The following is a 19,369-nucleotide window of genomic DNA, read 5'->3' as shown; positions in this document are numbered from 1 at the left end:
ATATGCTGAAACTTGTATACCTGCATTGTTCACGGTCCTTAGGCTGTCTTTGGTACACACAAAAATATTGTAATGGTGCACTATGTTTATACACACACACACACACACACACACACACACACACACACATATATATATATATATATATATATATATATATATATATATATATATATATATATATATATATATATATATATATATATATATATATATATATATAGTTTTTGACTGGATTTTACCTGCCTCATACCTATCATAGACATTGGCTGTGTGATGTATTAGTGAACTGCCAACAAATTTACATTGCTTATTATTCACAAGACTGTTTATCTGAATAAGAGAGTGTTAACACCTAATTAAGAATGTCTTGACATATGTTAAAGCAGATACGTTTAGATAATTAGAGCAGAATGAATATTCATCTCCCAGAACGATGTACCCTATGCTTTACAATGCATTGCCATATGGCCATGGCCTTGAGTAAATTTGCGTGAGAATTGGCAAGCAGTGATGTTGGTCCCCCCGATGAGGTGGCTTGTGTGGTGAGGATATACAGGTCTGCGTGTCAGTAATCAAGTCAGTTACTTTTAAAGCAAGTGGTCATGCAAAACAACCCTGGGACATGGACGTAGCTTGCCTTACCTTATAAAGAATACCACATACAAAATTAATTCACAAATTGACTCATTTAAACTACTCCCTGGAGGAGTATACATTTTTCATTCCTTGTATGCAACGGGATGAGGGTAGGCGTGGGAGAGACACCTCTGTCCTTGCAAAGGGTATTCCAGACTAGCCTCTGGCTGGTAAAGTAACTCGTTTTGAGGGTTTGAGGTTTGAAGGCTCGGTCTCGTTGAATGGCCTGTGCTTGTTCGTCTTCGTTCCTCTGAGAAGATGTTTTCCGAGTCACGTAGGGCTGTTCCGAAAGGGTGCGTGGTTAAGCCGGATTTCTATGCAGATCATAGGACGCTTTTATGATCCTTTAGGCGCTGCGGCGAGTAGATAGGGCACTTTTATGGATGGCCGTTCCTTGCACGTGTCTCAAGAAAAAAAACTAAAAGGAAGGAAGCAAGATGGGCTTAATATTTATGGAAACAATTGACTAACTGCCTCGTAAAGGAGGAAGCGTTTTAACATTTTGGAAAAAAACTTTAGGAACATAATAACAAAGCTTGAAAATAGAAAGTCGCTTCTAATATGTATTGATTGATCAAGCATTTAAGTGGTACTAGATTTGACAGGAGTCCTTGAAATAGTCCAGGCAAACAGCTTTCAAGCACCTGCCCTTCCCACCTTCCTCATATCGCTATCGTATATGGGAAGGAGCTTTTTCTACCTATGAAATCATATGAATTATTTTTAAAAATCATTTGTTTACACTAGGCCGTACGTTGCTATACACATTATATTTTCATTTTCTTAAGCTGAATGTAAACGAGTTTTTGCATTGTCTTTTTAAATTAAATCGTTTGTAAAATTAATACAAAAACATTTTAAACCTCTTGCGTGTTGTCGGTAAGTCTCAAGTGTCTCTCTCTCTCTCTCTCTCTCTCTCTCTCTCTCTCTCTCTCTCTCTCTCTTATAAACAAAAGCGTACAAACACGGGAGAAAATAATCGAAAATAAGCAGAAAGATAATTATAACCAGTACAAAAAAAAAAAGGATTGAAGCACGAAGTTATTCAACAAGGGTCATGGGATCATTACATTATAACAAAAAAGAGAGAGAGAGAGAGAGAAAGAAAAGAAAGAAGAAAGAAGAAGAAAGAAGAAGAAGAGAGAAGAAGAAGACAAGAAAGAAAGAGAAGATTCTCGTATCTTGAGAACCGTTCTCTGTGTATTATTTGCAGTTTCTATCCCTTTTATACTCATTATTAGGCTATATTTTGTTACTTTTCTTACCATTTTTCTGAGTGACTTCGATGTTTTTTTATATCTCCTAATTACTTATATCTTGGGGCTTTTTCCATTCATTAGTTATTATAAGCATTTCTTATTTTAGTTGTTTCCTTTCTGAAGTTATTTTTGATGTCGCTTTTTGCTATCTGTTGGTTTTTTATTTCAATAGTGTTAGTGATCTTCCTGCTTCCTAACAGCTGAAAAAATATGTTTCTTGTTCTGGTTTTTTATTCGCCTGAATAAACTCGTGTCAGTGATTAATAGTCGATTTCTTTCGTGGGCCTGTTCATATTTACTTTGCACGTCTAATATATGAATGCTTCTATTGTTGATTTCGATTCTATTACCATTTTATATATATATTTTTTTTACATCATTCGATTGGAAAATAATATTCTTGGCGTCCATAACTGCCAGTGTTTTTATCATTCTTTCACCAGTTCTTTTGGCATTCAGAGGCTTTTTTTGTTTTGTAAGTTTTAGTTCATGACGTAGTTGAGTGAAGAGAGATGTATTTAACTAGTATTCCTAGAATAAAAATCGGTAAAACAATAACTTTACATTTTGAGAGGTTGAGGATAGTGAGAGAGAGAGAGAGAGAGAGAGAGTGAAAATGATGCCAGAGTTTCTGTAATTGAAACTCTCTCTCTCTCTCTCTCTCTCTCTCTCTCTCTCTCTCTCTCTCTCTCTCTCTCTCTCTCTCTCTCTCTCTATATATATATATATATATATATATATATATATATATATATATATATGTGTGTGTGTGTGTGTGTGTGTGTGTGTGTGTGTGTGTGTGTGTGTGTGTGTAACTTCTGAGAGTACCGGTCATTAGCAGAATACGAAGCGAAGGGCATTAGCAGGAGACATCTCACGACATTTTCATCTCTATTTGCGGAACTTTTCGAGGCCTAACCTCATTGCCAAGCTGAAAGATATCAGCATACAGTAACAGCATCAAACTGACTGGATTAATACAATATAAAAGTCAAAAAATCGAAGAAAAACTAAAAAAAATCCTAGAGAAAAATGGCAAGTACAGTTCTAGGAAAAAGAAGGAGGATACGAAGGCCAAGAGTAAGCTCCAGCCCAAGATTGATATAAGGACCATGCTCAGGTCAAGAAGAGAGGGCTAGTGGTCGTTTGGCTGTTTAACACTAGAACTATTTTTTTTTTTATATAAAAAGTTATTCATGCATAACAAGTTGTTGTGGAGAACAGGCCCTAGCAAGGATTTTGAAATGTTCGAATCTTGGCCTTGGTGTCATGTTGCTGTCCCTCGTTTTCCCTTCTCTTTGATTTTTAACTTTTATATTGTATTAGTAGATTTACTATTTTTTTATTTTTCAGCTTCCCTATTGTTATTCGAGTCAGTGTTATGCTATTAGTGTATTTCTATATCTTTCAGCTTGAGAATGAGGTTAGGCCTCGAAACGTTGCGCAAATAAAGAGATGAAATGCCGAGAGACGTCTAATCCCCTTTGCTCTCTCTCTCTCTCTCTCTCTCTCTCTCTCTCTTCTCTCTCTCTCTCTCCTCTCTCTCTCTCTCTCTCTAGATATATATATATATATATAAAGATATATATATATATATATATATATATATATATATATATTATTGTGTAAACTGACTTCGATCGGTAGAAAACTTCATTTTTATTAGTTTGGAAAACATAAAGCAGTAAGTCAAAGTTTGGCGACAGTTACACAATTTATTTCAAAAACAGACGTTCTTTTGTTCTCGGTCAAACCAAAAGAAGGAAAAGAAAAATGCAAGAGAGGCATTGCCCCCGAAAATACTAACCACACTTTTTGTTTGAACTGGGCTGGGGATACACGACCAACTCTAATGCAGCGAGTAATTAAACGGGTTTTTTTTATTTTTATTTTTTTCTGCCACTGGATCTGTGGGAAAATTCTATCCTGACGGCTAGCTGAAAGCTATAAAGACGTCTCGAACGGTGGTAAAGATGGCAGCGCTGCCGTAAACAGAAGGGTTTAATGGTTTTTAAGGGATCTTTAGTGTCATTATATGGAAACGAATATTGGAAAGGAAGTAATTCCATTTGCAGTGTGTAAAAATATTTATAGAACATTCCGCTAGTTTTGCCATTAGTTCCAGCTTCTGAGATTCTTTGGAATTATTTGAAAGGGTTTATTGTTTTCATGACATACTGAAAATGTTATCAGACATAGATACTTTTCTTGCTAGCAGTAGGTTATACCGTGGAACGTATGCAAAGTACCTTTTACAAAAGTATTAAATGATTCCCAATGTTCTTACACGTAATAGATATTAAACAAGTCAAAATTGCGCCAAAGTTTCTTCGGCGCAATCGAGTTTTCTGTACAGCGTATAATGCCGAGGCCCATGTAACTTTCAGCCATGGTCCTGTGGTGGCCTGTGTTGTTGGCACCTATGGCGGTGCCAGATTCACGATCGTGGCTAACTTTAACCTTAAATCATATTAAAACTACTGAGGCTAGAGGGCTGCAATTTGCAATATGTGATGATTGGAGGTTGGGTGATCAACATACCAATTTGCAGTCCTCTAGCCTCAGTAGTTTTTAAGATTTGACGGTGGACAGACAGACAAATAGCCATCTCAGTACTTTTCATTTACAGGAAACTAAAACTTGATTTTCCGTCGACCTAGGAAAATCTGTCTTTGCTCAATCCACAGACCTGTCAAATCGTACGCTGACAACATTGCTTGAATATCGGCCTCATCCGATAATGAGGAGAGTCCTTCTCGCTTGTCTCTGTGTAACCACAAACGTCATTAACAGTTATGTCTTCACGCTCATATATTTTTTTTTATAGAGTCATTAGCCTCCGACATGCTCTTGTTATTTTCTCGTCGGGTTTCAGTGGCGCACGATTATTTATTTTCATTGTTTGTTCCTTGGACCATTAACAACTTTTCAGGAGGTGCATTTTTTTTTTTTACCTTAATCTCTCGGTATCGTTTATCGCGCATCTTGGCTACAAAAATACAGCTTATCACATTGACCTTCGATTGCAAAAGTTAAACTGTGCATATCTTCTTTGGTGTAAGAGTTATAAATGAATTAATGGTTTTCTGCATTCATTTCCCGCTTCCTTTACGGTATATTCAAGATATCTAAAGTATTAGATGTTTCAGAATTAAAATTTTAAACTTCACACACACATGCATACACACACACACATATATATATATATATATATATATATATATATATATATATATATATATATATATATATATATAGTATATATATGTGTGTGTGTGTGTGTGTGTGTGTGTGTGTGTGTATGTAAATCCTTTTATGAATTTTACATTATTAGCATATATTCAGTTTTGTAATATTGTTACAAATTGCTGCTTTCTGTACTTACACGTAAATGTTATGCAACCCTTCTTTGTCTGAACTGATTCTTGGTCCTGCATACGTCAGCAAAAAAAAGGCAAAACAAAAAACTTCGCCTTGAAACGTGTCGGAAAGGTCATGGCTATTAAAGCAGTAGGGGTTTTGTTTGTGTAACGTGCCCTTTTATTTGTTAGTTTAATGAATTTTCTGTTATTATCCTATCTAGATTAGTAAAATACTTTTTATTCTTCTAAACGCCGTTTGTAAATTTTTAATTTAGGTGTTTGGTCGCTGACTATCATCTCTTTTTGAAATCCTTTGAAACCACTTCGTTAAATGTTTATATAACTATAATGCGGTACAATACTTTCTTTGAATCAATTTTAGACACATCCTGTTACATAGTTTCGTATATAAGGGTACTGTAATGATACCAAACTCCCTTTGTCATGAAACCCTCACTTCACTTCCTCACTGGCAATTGTTCTCGATGCCTGGTTGTTCGCCTTGGGCAGAGAGGGGAAAATTGTTTAGTTTTCCCAGCCCGGGTATGGAAGTAATCATACCTTTGTTTACCTCTTGCATACGGCGAAGGTCATTCAGCCTTGGCCGACAGGTTTTACCGTCAGTTCTCTCCAGCCTTTACCCACCAGTTCTTTCTCTCTTTTTCACATACTTTTCATCATTTCTTTTGATATCTTTCTACGCTGTGCTTATTTCTGATTATTAGCTTTTGGCCTTTCTTATTTGTCATTCATTCTTTGTCCCTTTTGTTTCTTTCACCCTGTTTACTACTATGCTCCGCCTCTCTGCCTTCGCCTTAACCTGCAGTTCAGAATATCTTTCTCCCCATTTGCGTTATCCCTTGAAGCTAACCGTCTTTTCTCGTCACTCTTTCTTTATTTTTCATTCTTCGTCCAGTTGACATTATCATATCTTCACCATACTCTTTCTTTCATTTTTCTTTATTTGTGCAGTTGTACAAACCCGTTGTGAAACATCCTTCCTTATCTTATTTTTTCATCCCTTTATGCTATCCTTGAGACCTAACTGTCTTTTCCAGTAGTCTTTGCTGTCGTTATTTATCTTTCTGCTTCATCTCCTCTTCATTATCTTTGAGGCCTATCTGTAAATTCCGTTCCATCTTACTGCGTCTCTTCGTTTTCACCTGCGTAAGCCATCGGACCACGAAGGATTGTCGAGAAAATGTCTTTGAGTTGATGCATTCAAACGTTAACTACTTTTCAGTCAGATGATGTTTGAGATCTCTGTGGTCTTTACAAGTTCTTTTTATTTATTGTTGCCTTAGTATCATTTGCGTTTTGAGGATCGACGGTCAAGAATTTAGTTCCTGAGGAAATTGACCTTACGGAAGCAAGACTGGAATCCTCCATCATTAGTCAAAGTGACAATATGAACTTATGAGATGAGCACTGGGGATCAGATTTCCAGGACGAGTGACTATCAGACCCCTTTCTCAAACTAGTGTTATAGAAATCCGCTCACTGTAGATGGGACGGGTGTGAGCCAGTGACCCAGGTAAAGAAACAACTTGAAGGATTTGTGATGGTTCTGGGATGGAAAGGATTGATCTGTTTCATCACATTACTACCACCGCTTCTAATCCCACTAAAGCCGTTATTCCGCTATTGCATATTCCATGTAAATGCTCTTGTCAGCCAAACACTGTCCGCAGTCACTGGCGACGAAGTGCTGTCAGTCGAAATACAAAGGTTTTTTATGTCAGCTCTACTTTTACGGGTCTTGTATTTTCATAAAACACTGCTAGGTTATAATCAGAAGACATTCTTGTAAATATATATATATATATATATATATATATATATATATATATATATATATATATATATATATATATATATATATATATATCTTGATAATTTCCACAATGGTCCCGTGGATGAAGTATGTGAGGACTTATTATATATATATATATATATATATATATATTTTTGTTTTTATATTTTTATTTTCTATATATATATATCTTATATATATATGTGTGTGTGTGTGTGAGGGCGCCAGCGCGTGTTTAATGAGTTAGTGTAAAGCAATGTATTGTAATGTAAGCAACTTTTTTGTTTTTTTTTATTTTTTATTTTCTAGTAACTGATCTCTTCTTTATCTAATTCCTGTTACCGTCTGTTATTTAGTTCTACTGAACATCACAGTCTTTGGAAGCTTGCAATTTGAGTCAGCGGTCCGTCCACAGGGGCCGCTGACTCAAATGATAATAATAATTATGTTTGCATATTTTTCGTTTTTCTCCTCTCCCTGTTCACTAGGCTAGTAGCTCCAACCCTCGTCAGTCGACTGATCTTCAGGTGCACCTATCGCCATTTGGTTCGGCTGGACCACAATGAGTTTAAAGGATAATGCCCAGGTTGTTCCTTCCTCGACCCAGATTAAACGTAGGCACTTTTCTTTAGTGAGGCGAGAGTGAAGTGTTTACGAGGAATCCCCAGAGAGAGAGAGAGAGAGAGAGAGAGAAATATATGAGTTTAACACTTTCCAGGTGAGAGAAAGACAGACAGATAAACAGAGATTTATAACAACTGTGGGATTAACCAGATCAAAAGAGATAGTTCAGCAGAACAGTAAACAGCAAGATTTGTTAAGTTTCACCTGTATAATAAGTGACTAAAGATAGGGCAAAGAGACCCCATTGCTCCAAATAAACAAAACAAGAGATAACAGAATAACTGATGTTTCCGGTAGGAAACTGTCAGTCACAGCTTGACTTTGCGAATGTGTACTCACGTCTGTTTATACCCCGTAGGGGGTTAGTGCCGTCAGTGCAACTCATGCGGTGTACTGTAGTCATTAATAAAGGTTCTTTGCAGTGTCCCCTAGCTGCAACCCCTTCCATTCCTTTTACTGTAACTCCATTGATATTATCTTTCTTCCGTCTCGCTATCCACCCTCTCTTAACAAATATTTCATATTGCAACTACGAGATTTTCCTCCTGTTACACCTTTCAGACCTACCTACTCTCAATTTCCTTTCCAGCGCTGAATGACCTCATAGGTCCCAGTACTTGGCCTTTGGCCTAAACTCTATATTCAATTCAGTTCAGCGACTGTTTATAACTTTAATGTATCGCGCACCTGGTTGCTCTTTCTGTTGGTTTCTCGGGCCTCACTGGGACCCATTTCCGCAAAACGTTAAAAGAAAGGGGTAATGCGCGTATAGCAAAGACCCGTATTAAAACAATTACTTCAACAACAACTGTGCATTTGTATTCATAGCATCTCTAAACTGAATAAAAAATGTATAAATTACGCATCAATTTTTTTCCACATTTCTTGAATGTAGTCTAACTCAGTGGACTGAAAAAAAAGAAGTATATACGAATTAATTAGCAAAAAAAAGACCTTTTCATAACATTTTTCTTCTTGTTATTTTCATTATAGCCAAAATTATATTTGCATATATAAGTACATTTTTAAAGAATGTAGGTTAAGATTAGGCCTGCAGTAAAGAAGCAGTCTACAAAAATGAAATAAATAACCAATTAGAATAAAATGTCATACATGAAAATATGAAATAAATCAATTTCATATGTATGAACACACAAAATGTACGCTGCCGCATATAAATCAAAATAACAGTCATGTAACGAATTATAATTGAAAGTACTCAAGGGCACATGTTTTAGTGACACTGGTAACGATGCAGCAGCCAGAGTAAAGCAATCGCGCATGCGCATTTTGACTCGACATTTATTGAACATACTGTGCAGTCACAGCGTTCGCTGGAGTGGAATCAACGAAAATGTGGTCTTGTCGATCCTCTGATCTCTGTCGAAGGAGAAGACAGTTTCTCAAGGTCATGAGGACGACGTCTGGCTCCGGTGTGACTTTGAGGATTCCTTTGGGTTTTCGTCATTCTTGAGTTTATCTACAGTTTATGTCTCTGGGTTTAGTTATGTTTCTTTTTCTCCCTCTCTTCCGCTTTCTACTGTTTCTTTTCTCCTCTTCCATCATCCTCTTCAAAAAGATTTTGTAGTTATTATTATTATTATTATTATTATTATTATTATTATTATTATTATTAAAAAGAATGGCAGTCTAGATGCCGTTGATTTTTTATTGCAATTTCTCAATCTCTCGAATGAGCGTCTTTGTAGCAGCAGGTAAATTATACAGCACCTGTCCAGAGTTCATTTATTCCTTGACCATTTTTCGAAAGGCGAATGAAGCCAGGGGTACAACTATGGCATATTTATATCCGCTAGCTGGCTTAACAGAAATTTTAGGCGTGACCCCTGGCTTCATTGGCCTTTCTAGAAGTGGTAGAAAGTACTACCGAAACGTCAAGGAATAAATGCACTTCGGACGGCTGTTACAGAATTTACCTGCTGCTACAAGGACACTCGTTCGAGAGATCGAGAAACCGCAATGCAGACTCATTGACAGCCAGACGGTCATTCTGTTTAATGAAGTGTGTTCGAGAGAGTCTTCATCCGAGATGTCATTGTTTTTATTATCATTACTATTCAAAGTAAGCCAGTAAGATTATGAAAACTCCATTTCAACGAAAAATTTAGTTGCTAAGTTCATTGACGATTGGCTTTCTTTTACAAGGCAGTCACCCCACTTCGCTTGTATTCGGACTCTCGCCATTGAATTAAGTTTCTGAATATATAAGTTTTGTGAATATTTTCTCTTTGACTTATCCCTTTCAACCGACATTTCTTCGCATAAGGTTATCGACGTGATTAAGTTGTAGACGTAACGCCTCCTCACCAATGTGTATAGATGTAATCTGTCTCAGAACAGGCATTTGCTGTTACCTTCTCAACTGCCAAATATGAGCTTCGGCAACATAATATTTCTGAAAGCATCCGCATATTATGGTATTGATGCGGAAGCTACGTTGGTCTATGTCACGCAAGTATCCAAGCTTCCCCTTCGGCAGTGGATGTATTTTGGTGTACGATATATCTATTTTCTCTATTTATTTCCGCTCAGTGATTTGCCAGGAAGATACGCCTGTTTTGTGGTTCACACGAATGACAAAGTTTTATGTGTGAGAGAGAGAGAAAATTACCATGTAATTTTTTTCTTCCAGTGCACATTTCTCTCTCTCTCTCTCTCTCTCTCTCTCTCTCTCTCTCTCTCTCTCTCTCTCTCTCTCTCTCTCTCTCGTGTGCATGTGCATGTATGTACAGTATGTATATATATACATATATATATATATATATATATATATATATATATATATATATATATATATATATATATATACATGCATACACATTATACATATATGGGTGTGTGTTTGCACGTATGTATAGACAATTCCAGAATTACGCCATTTTTTTTTCTTAAAAGATCATTTCACCTAATTCGGCATCACTGGTGACCATCAAGACATGGGAGAGGCTTGCTGTTTGGATGATCAAACATTTTTGACGTTGCAATCGCTCCTTGCCTCCACGATCATGCCTTTTGTGACCCTGACCGTGAATTTTCACTTCTTACAAGTTTTTCTATTATTATCATACCTTTTATCTTCGTTCTTGAGAATTCTGAAGCAGTTGTTCGTGATGCATTTGGATTACCTCGGTGTTGCAGCGGTAGTGGTCAGAAATGACGTCCCTTTACTCTTGTTAAAAGTCGTTCTTTAATTTATTTTTACAATGACTGCTGAAGTCGCCGGTACTTTGCTCTCTTATCGTGACTTGGCACACTGATAATTTGTTATCCTTGAGCCTTTGATTGTAGTGATAAAATGGGTTGTCCTGTCATCCCCATCTGAATGTTTTTGTGTATTGACACCGAAATTCAAGGCTGTTGTTATTTACATATATCATTTGGCTATAGAAGGTGATGTTTGGTGACCGGACCACGAGCTTCCACCTGTGAATTAAAATATCAACAATTCCTATCTCAGGTAACTTCGTTATATCAAAATTTAAACAGACCGAAGAGAAACTGATGTATGGTATTTATGAACGGGAAATAAAAACTAGATGAAGATAGTATTTACAATAGAACCCCTCTTCAGCATTGCATAACCTTTACTCATTTAAACTTACATTTTTATGATGAACGCCGCTTAAATATTATACATAAATAGGAGAATATATGCTTTTTCGTTTACGAATTGCTGCATAAATAAATGATTTTGTATAATCATTTAAGATATATTTGCTAGCTACAAAAAGTTCATGTTTTGCGCACAGAAAATTATATAGTCAGACGAAATGAAATATGCGCCGTTTCATGGTGGATACATTATTTGCAATTTGTCACGGACACGAAAATTGACATTTCATGACCTACAATTTACATATTGACTATTCATATTGTTTAACACAATGCTTCAACACTGAATTCCTCATTTTACTCAACCTTAAAAGTTAAAGTCCTCCTAGGCCTCTGGAGGCTCATAGGGCAGGCGCTGATCTCCTGTTGCTTAGGCCAACAGCCAGTTAGCAAAGAATATTATTATTTTTATTGTAAATGCATACCCACTCTAATGGAACAGACTTCCACACAATAGAACGTTCATAAATCAAAAAGGGGAAATAGAAATGTGAAAAAATCTCTTGAGTCCTGTTTGCTTGAATGGCCTTGCGTTCATACATGGCAGGAAGAGAGTTTTCACCGCAGAGGAAATAGAAGATTTCCGATGTACGGTAACCTGATATCTGTTAGTCTAAAGTTTTAAGATTTACCGAGAAAATAAATGATTAAGGTATGTAACGATAGCATTGTTATAAATGCTAAGAGTAAACAATCAGTCACTGATAGATGAGTTAGTAGAGAATCTGTAAATAAGAAGATAGATAAATAGATAGATAAAGAATCGATAACGTAGTAAATATAACTGAAAATGTTGAGTAATTAAAAATACTGCTTAAAATATTTAGTAAGCGTATAAACACTTGTCAAACGGTATTTGTTAAATGTATTTCATTTCATATTGCTTGAAGTATCCAAGAAAAAGGGGTTTTAAATACATTTAGAGAAGCATTTTGTAACTGTCTTGACCAGTAACCCTCGAACCACGTCATTAAATACTGCTTTAGAGTGAACTTTTTTAAAACAAGCAAGTGGTGCTCTAGGTTTTTACCCTTTCCGGTTTTTTTATGTTTTTTTTTGCAAGTTCTTGATGCTGTTACATCCGGTGGTCACTTTTACTTGCTTCAAGTCTCTCTCTCTCTCTCTCTCTCTCTCTCTCTCTCTCTCTCTCTCTCTCTCTCTCTCTCTCTCTCTCAAATAAAAGTTTTATACGGTAATGGCACTTGAAACCCGTGTTGTTCATTACACCAACATCATATATATATATATGTATATATATATATATGTATATATATATATATATATATATATATATATATATATATATATATATATATATATATATATATTATATACATATATATACACCTATATATTATACATGTATAAATATGCATGAGATTTAATTATCAGCTTGAGCCACAAATATACAGGTGAATTAGCACCTTCTGCCCTTTTCTCTCTTTGTAGAGCGTCATTATTTACCTTTGTTGAGGTGCACATTGTCTCACTGGAAGACTGTTGAACGCTCATCTTGGATACGAACAAATGTGTCTACATGCAGAAAGCTTTTGACATAGTTTTAGATTCTTTATGGCAAGGGTGAATCGATTTGTTAGGCTCCAACGAATATGCACACACGCATAAATAAATAAATGTACTGTATGTGTGTGTGTGAGTGTGTGTGCTTGTTAAATAAGGTAAACAAAAAACTTAAAATATAGGTAATGTAGAAGATGGGCAGACGGTATCTGGTTACTTAATATGGAAATGAATCCAGACAAAATTGTTGCATGACCTGCGATAATTTTGCTTAATAGTTGTAACCTTCAAAATTCAGTAGATATTTCTTCTTAAGGAAAATAACATCGAGGAAACGTACACGTCTTAACGGCCTTTGTTACACATGTAATGATTAATCAGTATGACGTAGGTATCTGCAACAATTTTTAACGGTCCGGATTTCCATTTGTGCCTATGTTTAGCGAGGGACTGATTTCCTCTGTCATTGACTTTCTTTCCTATTTATTTATTGTTTGTCTCTTTGTATAATACATGTGTGTATGTACACGTGTGGGAAATTTCCTATATATATATATATATATATATATATATATATATATATATATATATATATATATATATATATATATATATATATATATAATATATATGTGTATTTATGTATAGTATGTATATATATATATATATATATATATATATATATATATATATATATATATATATATTATATATATGTTTATTTTTATAATGTAGATATAGAGCTTTATTATTATCGTGTCATCGTCTTATATCGTTCTGCATTTTCCATTTATGGGTTTTCACTGAAAGTGACGGTGTGAAATGTTACATTTTTAAAAGAATGTGTTGTGAGGGTTGCTGCAAGAGCAGCTTGGATAAATCCCATGGGATCTTTTATATTACTTTTCGATAGCGGCGACACTGATAATAATTTACCATAATTCTTATATTTACATATCTTTTTATTAACAAAATTGATTATGCTTTTATAATTTTTAATGATCATTTCGTTGGGAACAATAATGTACGCAAACTCCGTGGCATTTCTGAACCTATCATTTCCAAAATGTTTTTGGATATGTTTAGGTTCAGAAAAACCATGACCATGTTATATATCTTCATTGTTTAACACTGAATTGACATTGAACAAATATTGGTCCTGCTGATCAGGTGTTTTTGAAAATTGTTTGAAAATTTCATATGCTCTGAATATCTTGATACTTTTGACATCATAACTCTGCCACTATATACTAACGTAAGGGAGAAATGACTAATAGGAAAAATTACATGTAAAAGTTCTATATGAGAACCCTAAATATTTGACAACGGATCTGAAATGGAGTACTTACAAATAAATATAATACATAACCTAGGCTCTTTTCTGCTTTTGGCATACATTCCCTCTAGATTCAAGAAATTCTTCTGACCTTTACGTTTTCACTTTATGGATAAACGTGCCACAAATCAACTTACAGTATAATGAACGTGAGCGAGATGAATTCTTAAGGAACTGCTAGTTGAGTATATGAAGAAAACGAAAATGTCATGTTATAGAAAACGCGTTTATTTTTAAGAGTAACTAATGAAAGGAAGAAGCTCCCTCTTCATCAGTTATTATCATTTGACTGACCACATGAAGTCAGGCTAAAATTAGAGTATTATTTATTTCAGCATGCTGGTTTAGAAATCCAATTTCATTTCACATTAACGTTCTCCGTTTAGTTTGCATATTAATGTGGTAAAGAAACATTAGTTAGGATTCTTAACTTTCAACCTGACTTATGCATGGTGTTTTCCAATACAAGCATGTGCTTAGCACGGATTACAACCGCGAAGAGAGAGATGGAAATTCATTTTCACGCAAATTTCATCCATAAGGTTCTTCATAAAGCATTGTGAATTCTTCATTATCGGTTTTTGATGACAGTGGTCTCACCGTGACTTTTTTTTTTTTTTTTTTTGGGATTGTAGACTGTAATGTACCGTTTACTGTTCGCTACTTGTACGATTTTCATCATGAGAATTTTTATACCGCCAAAATTCAGGGAGGTAGATAGGCCTCCTAGTTCCCTTGTTATACTTGGTTACAATATGACTATAAATTGTATTTATTATTACTTAATTGTTTACTTCAAAGGATATTTTCTGACTATCTCATTTTTCTGGGGGACTTACTCCTGTAGGATTTTGCTGCATTGTATTTCACTCTTGTTTGTCCTAAACTTATGATGATAATATAGTTTTTTCCAGTGTCTTCAAATTTCACAAGATTAACTTGATTTTTTATTTTACCTTTCAAGCTCTCTTCTGTTTATGTAACAAAGGATGATGAAACTTCCAAAATTACTATTTTTTATTATTGTCTGCGACTTTTATATCTTTATTGGCAAATTTGCTTTTAAGTTTGTGTTTTTTGTGTCTGTAAATATTCAAATTGTTATTATTTAATCTTACAAAGGGTTCAAAATTATTTCATTCTTTTGGCAAATGATCAAATTTTTCATTCCAAAATCCAAACAATATTATTTTTACAAATATAGAAAATATTTTTGCCATGTCTTTGTTGAAATTCAAAACTATTTTTTTATGTATGCAAAAGTACTGTATATTTTAATATTAAGTGTTCAAATTTATATTTTTGATCGTCAAATATTAAAGAAATAATTTTGAAGGAACGAATATTGACAACGATCTTATTTTTCAGTGCTACCGCTGTATATAATTTTTTTTACTTTACAAATTGGCAAAATTTTCCTAGTGTTTACCCTTGCAAAGAAACAAAATTATCCTTTTTTATCTTTGAAAATATGCAAAATATTTGTAATTTTTTTCTCTAGAATTTTTCAGAGTTAACATAATTGAAATATGCCAGTTTTTTAGGCTTTGGATTAATTGTTCAAATATAACAGTTATTACAGAACTGCACAATTTTTTCTTTATCTTTGCCTAACTGATAGATTATTTAAAGTTTTGGCAAAACAAAATGTTTAAAATCATTTCCTTTGTCCTTCAGGAACTCCTGCGCCGCTGGTTTTCCCTGTATGATTCGGAGGGCGAAGGAAAATTAGACCAGGAGGAGTGGATTGATCAGATCAAATTATCAGCAAGGTAAGGTGGATTAGAATGTGAATACTTCTTAACACACACACACACACTCACACACACACACACACACACACACACACATATATATATATATATATATATATATATATATATATATATATATATATATATATATATATATATATATATATATATATATATATATATATATATATATATATATATATCTATATATATATTGTGTGTACTATGTATAAATACTGTGTATATATATATATATATATATATATATATATATATATATATATATATATATATATATATAATATATATCTGTCCTTTTAATTAGATATGAAATACCACCTGCAACATAACCAATACACATACCTTTGTTTATATATCAGGCAAAATATATTCCCCATTATGCAGCCTCTGTGTATGCTTGCTACCCGAACCAATACACATACCTTTGTTTATATATCAGGCAAAATATATTCCCCATTATGCAGCCTCTGTGTATGCTTGCTACCCGAACCAATACACATACCTTTGTTTATATATCAGGCAAAATATATTCCCCATTATGCAGCCTCTGTGTATGCTTGCTACCCGACATTTAATGATGTGCAAATAAAAAAGATAAAGAAAAATCGACGTCATAACATTCCTCCAGCACACTGGCAGGGCCACCTCTTCAATGCAGTGCGACTTCCGCCACTTAAGTAGTAGATATCCGCTCACTCGTTTTTCGCCGCCCCTGTCTCGGTTTTTCCTCTCGAGGAAGTCGCAGACGCGGGCCCGAGCAATTCGTAAGGTGGAGACTAATGTTATTAATGACGTGAGAGAAGAATGTTAGGTATAATTAATCGTCGATTTCCACTTAGGCGACACGCGTTCGGATTGTGCGTCGAGTTGAACTGTGCAATGAAAGTGTCTTTATACTTTTTGTAAGGAAGAAGCCTTGATGTTTTGCTGCATAGCCCTGTTGCACATATACACTCCCTCATTATCAGATGCGTGCGTACAAACACACACGTGTGTGTGTGTGTGTGTGTATATATATATATATATATATATATATATATATATATATATATATATATATATATATATATATATATATATATATATATATATATATATATATATATATACGTGTGTTAACGGAACACAGGGCTGAATTGCCATCTGTGGACGAGGTCGACCATGGATTCTCTCTTATGAGAAGAGGCTGGTACCACATAACCATGACGACCCATACATATACAGTTTCCTAACAAAATAAACCAATGAACGTTTAAGAAAAAACAGAAAGGTGAATTGATTAATATAGTTCTGTAATTTTTTTTCATCGTGCTGTCTTTTGAGGCAGTAAAATTGAGTGTAATAAAGTTTATGTACATTATACTATTAAATGTATTTTGAATATGCTCAGGAATAATTAATAGATAATCTTGTTTGCGCTTTAATTTATTTCTGAACCAGGTCTGGTAAAAAATTAATACGATTATCAGATTTTGTTTATCCTCTGAAGATATTTCCTATTTTCAAAAGTAACATAGGTAGATTGGTAAATTAATATCTGAAGAAGCATGAATAAATGAACACACATCTCCTATTCGCGAAGTCATCAGCATGAATTTAAGTATGAAATGACCAAAGGTCAAAATAGTCTGTCAGGGGCCCATTAAATCCAAAAGTTCACCTGAACTGTGAACTGTCACATCCTTCCTTTGTTTGTGTGCCTGAAGAGGTGTGACACCTCAAGCAATCAACGTGAACGATCGTTTCCGTTTGCCTTTTTTACTACCTCTCTCTCTCTCTCTCTCTCTCTCTCTCTCTCTCTCTCTCTCTCTCTCTCTCTCTCTTACACACACACAAACGTGCAATTGATTATTTTCAAGTTCCAGTGATACAAATATTCCTGACACCAGAGGTATTTGTGGGGACAAGAAAGATGCGGTATTAATTTCTTATTTTATTTTAAGTATCCTTCAGTATTCTGGTTGACGATGCAGCAGCGAGAATGCCTATTGTTCTAAGTCAATCCTTTAAGAAGTCGCAAAGCCACGCTGATACTCTTAAGCAGCGTTATTGTACAAAGGTCGAGATTTCATAATCCTCCTTATGATTGTCACTGCTACATTTAGCAGACAAATGACAAGCTGTTTACGCGATTTCACTTAGAGAGCATTGTCAGTGAAAATATTGTTTTAGTAAAATGCTACAGTATTATCGTGTGACTATAATAGTCTACTTAAGCACAATGTGACCAGTGTGCTATGGTGCGATTATATCTGAGTGATAATGTAGCCTACAATGCACTCTTGCATTACTGGTACACAACAGTATTATTATACTAAAATTGTCAAACCTGATATTTTCCGTTTTTGCCGTCACTACATAAACCACCTAAATGCCATGAGTTCTTACAGTGTGATCTCTGAAGTGGACGAAAAATTAAGGTTCTTTTTATCTTCGCTTTTGTCGATGTATTTACCTGTCTAATCACCTCACCTTGTAGCTATCTTATTGCTTACTCATGTTATGTTATCCACATCTCTCTCTCTCTCTCTCTCTCTCTCTCTCTCTCTCTCTCTCTCTCTCTCCAAAACATATGAATGCATTATTGTTTTACTCTGAAGTACACCGACCAGCGCCGGCGGTCACTAAGGAACTTTCCTGTAACGATAAAATGGGCACACTGAGAAAGAGCGAGAGAGGTTGGGGGGCCGCTTTCAGTACGCTCGTCTCTCAGCGACCTTTTATTTTTTTATATTTGCCTGTTTTATTTTATATCCAATTGTTTAGTGCAACAGGGTAAATACCATTGATTGTTTCTGTTTTCCTTTTCTTGTCACTTGCTGATATTCTTATATGTGGAAATTTCTCAGGTTAATGGCCTGTTTTTCGCTGCTGTACAAGAAATGTGCGACCTAATAATAATGTTAGTAATTATCGTATTTAGAATTGCTGGAGCAGTATTAGAAAAAAAAAAACTTTTACTGATATTTACTATGCCGGGAAATCAACATAGGCTTTATCTTTGAAATTGTCTCAGTTATTACAGGTAAAAGTTCAGAGAAGAATAAAACCGCAACAATATATACAGCGTCATCGTAAGAGTGAAATTATAATAATAAGCGGTGGTCAAGTTATGGAAGGATATTGCTAGTTTGCATCATTTGAACTTCAGAGGTTCAAACTGGGCGCAAAGTCATCTTTGTTCAGTAGTTCGCACAAGTCGCATTTTATAGTTCGTTTGCTTTACCTAATATTGCGTTATCTCTCAGTTTCTTTTTTTTCGTGTTGAGCTGTTTACCTCATTAGGTGCCCTGGCCTAGTAGCATTCTTCTTTTCCGTCTAAGATTAGATAATAATGGTAAAGCACAGAGAGAGAGAGAGAGAGAGAGAGAGAGAGAGAGAGAGAGAGAGAGAGGAATTCATAATTG

General features: G+C 34.8%; 1 protein-coding gene across 2 annotated transcripts in view; it reads left to right on the top strand.

The window, feature by feature from the left end:
• The window catches only part of Nox (NADPH oxidase), a 147,772-nt gene that overhangs the window by 29,294 nt on the left and 99,109 nt on the right, over window positions 1–19,369 (top strand). For both annotated transcript variants that reach the window (XM_067101267.1, XM_067101266.1), the window contains exon 3: window positions 15,865–15,959. In XM_067101267.1, coding sequence (XP_066957368.1) covers window positions 15,865–15,959 — 95 coding nt within the window. The remainder of the gene's footprint in view (window positions 1–15,864; window positions 15,960–19,369) is intronic.

Source organism: Macrobrachium rosenbergii, chromosome 56 (assembly GCF_040412425.1).
Source record: "Macrobrachium rosenbergii isolate ZJJX-2024 chromosome 56, ASM4041242v1, whole genome shotgun sequence".
Taxonomy (NCBI): domain Eukaryota; kingdom Metazoa; phylum Arthropoda; class Malacostraca; order Decapoda; family Palaemonidae; genus Macrobrachium; species Macrobrachium rosenbergii.
This window is presented reverse-complemented; position numbering and strand designations above follow the sequence as displayed.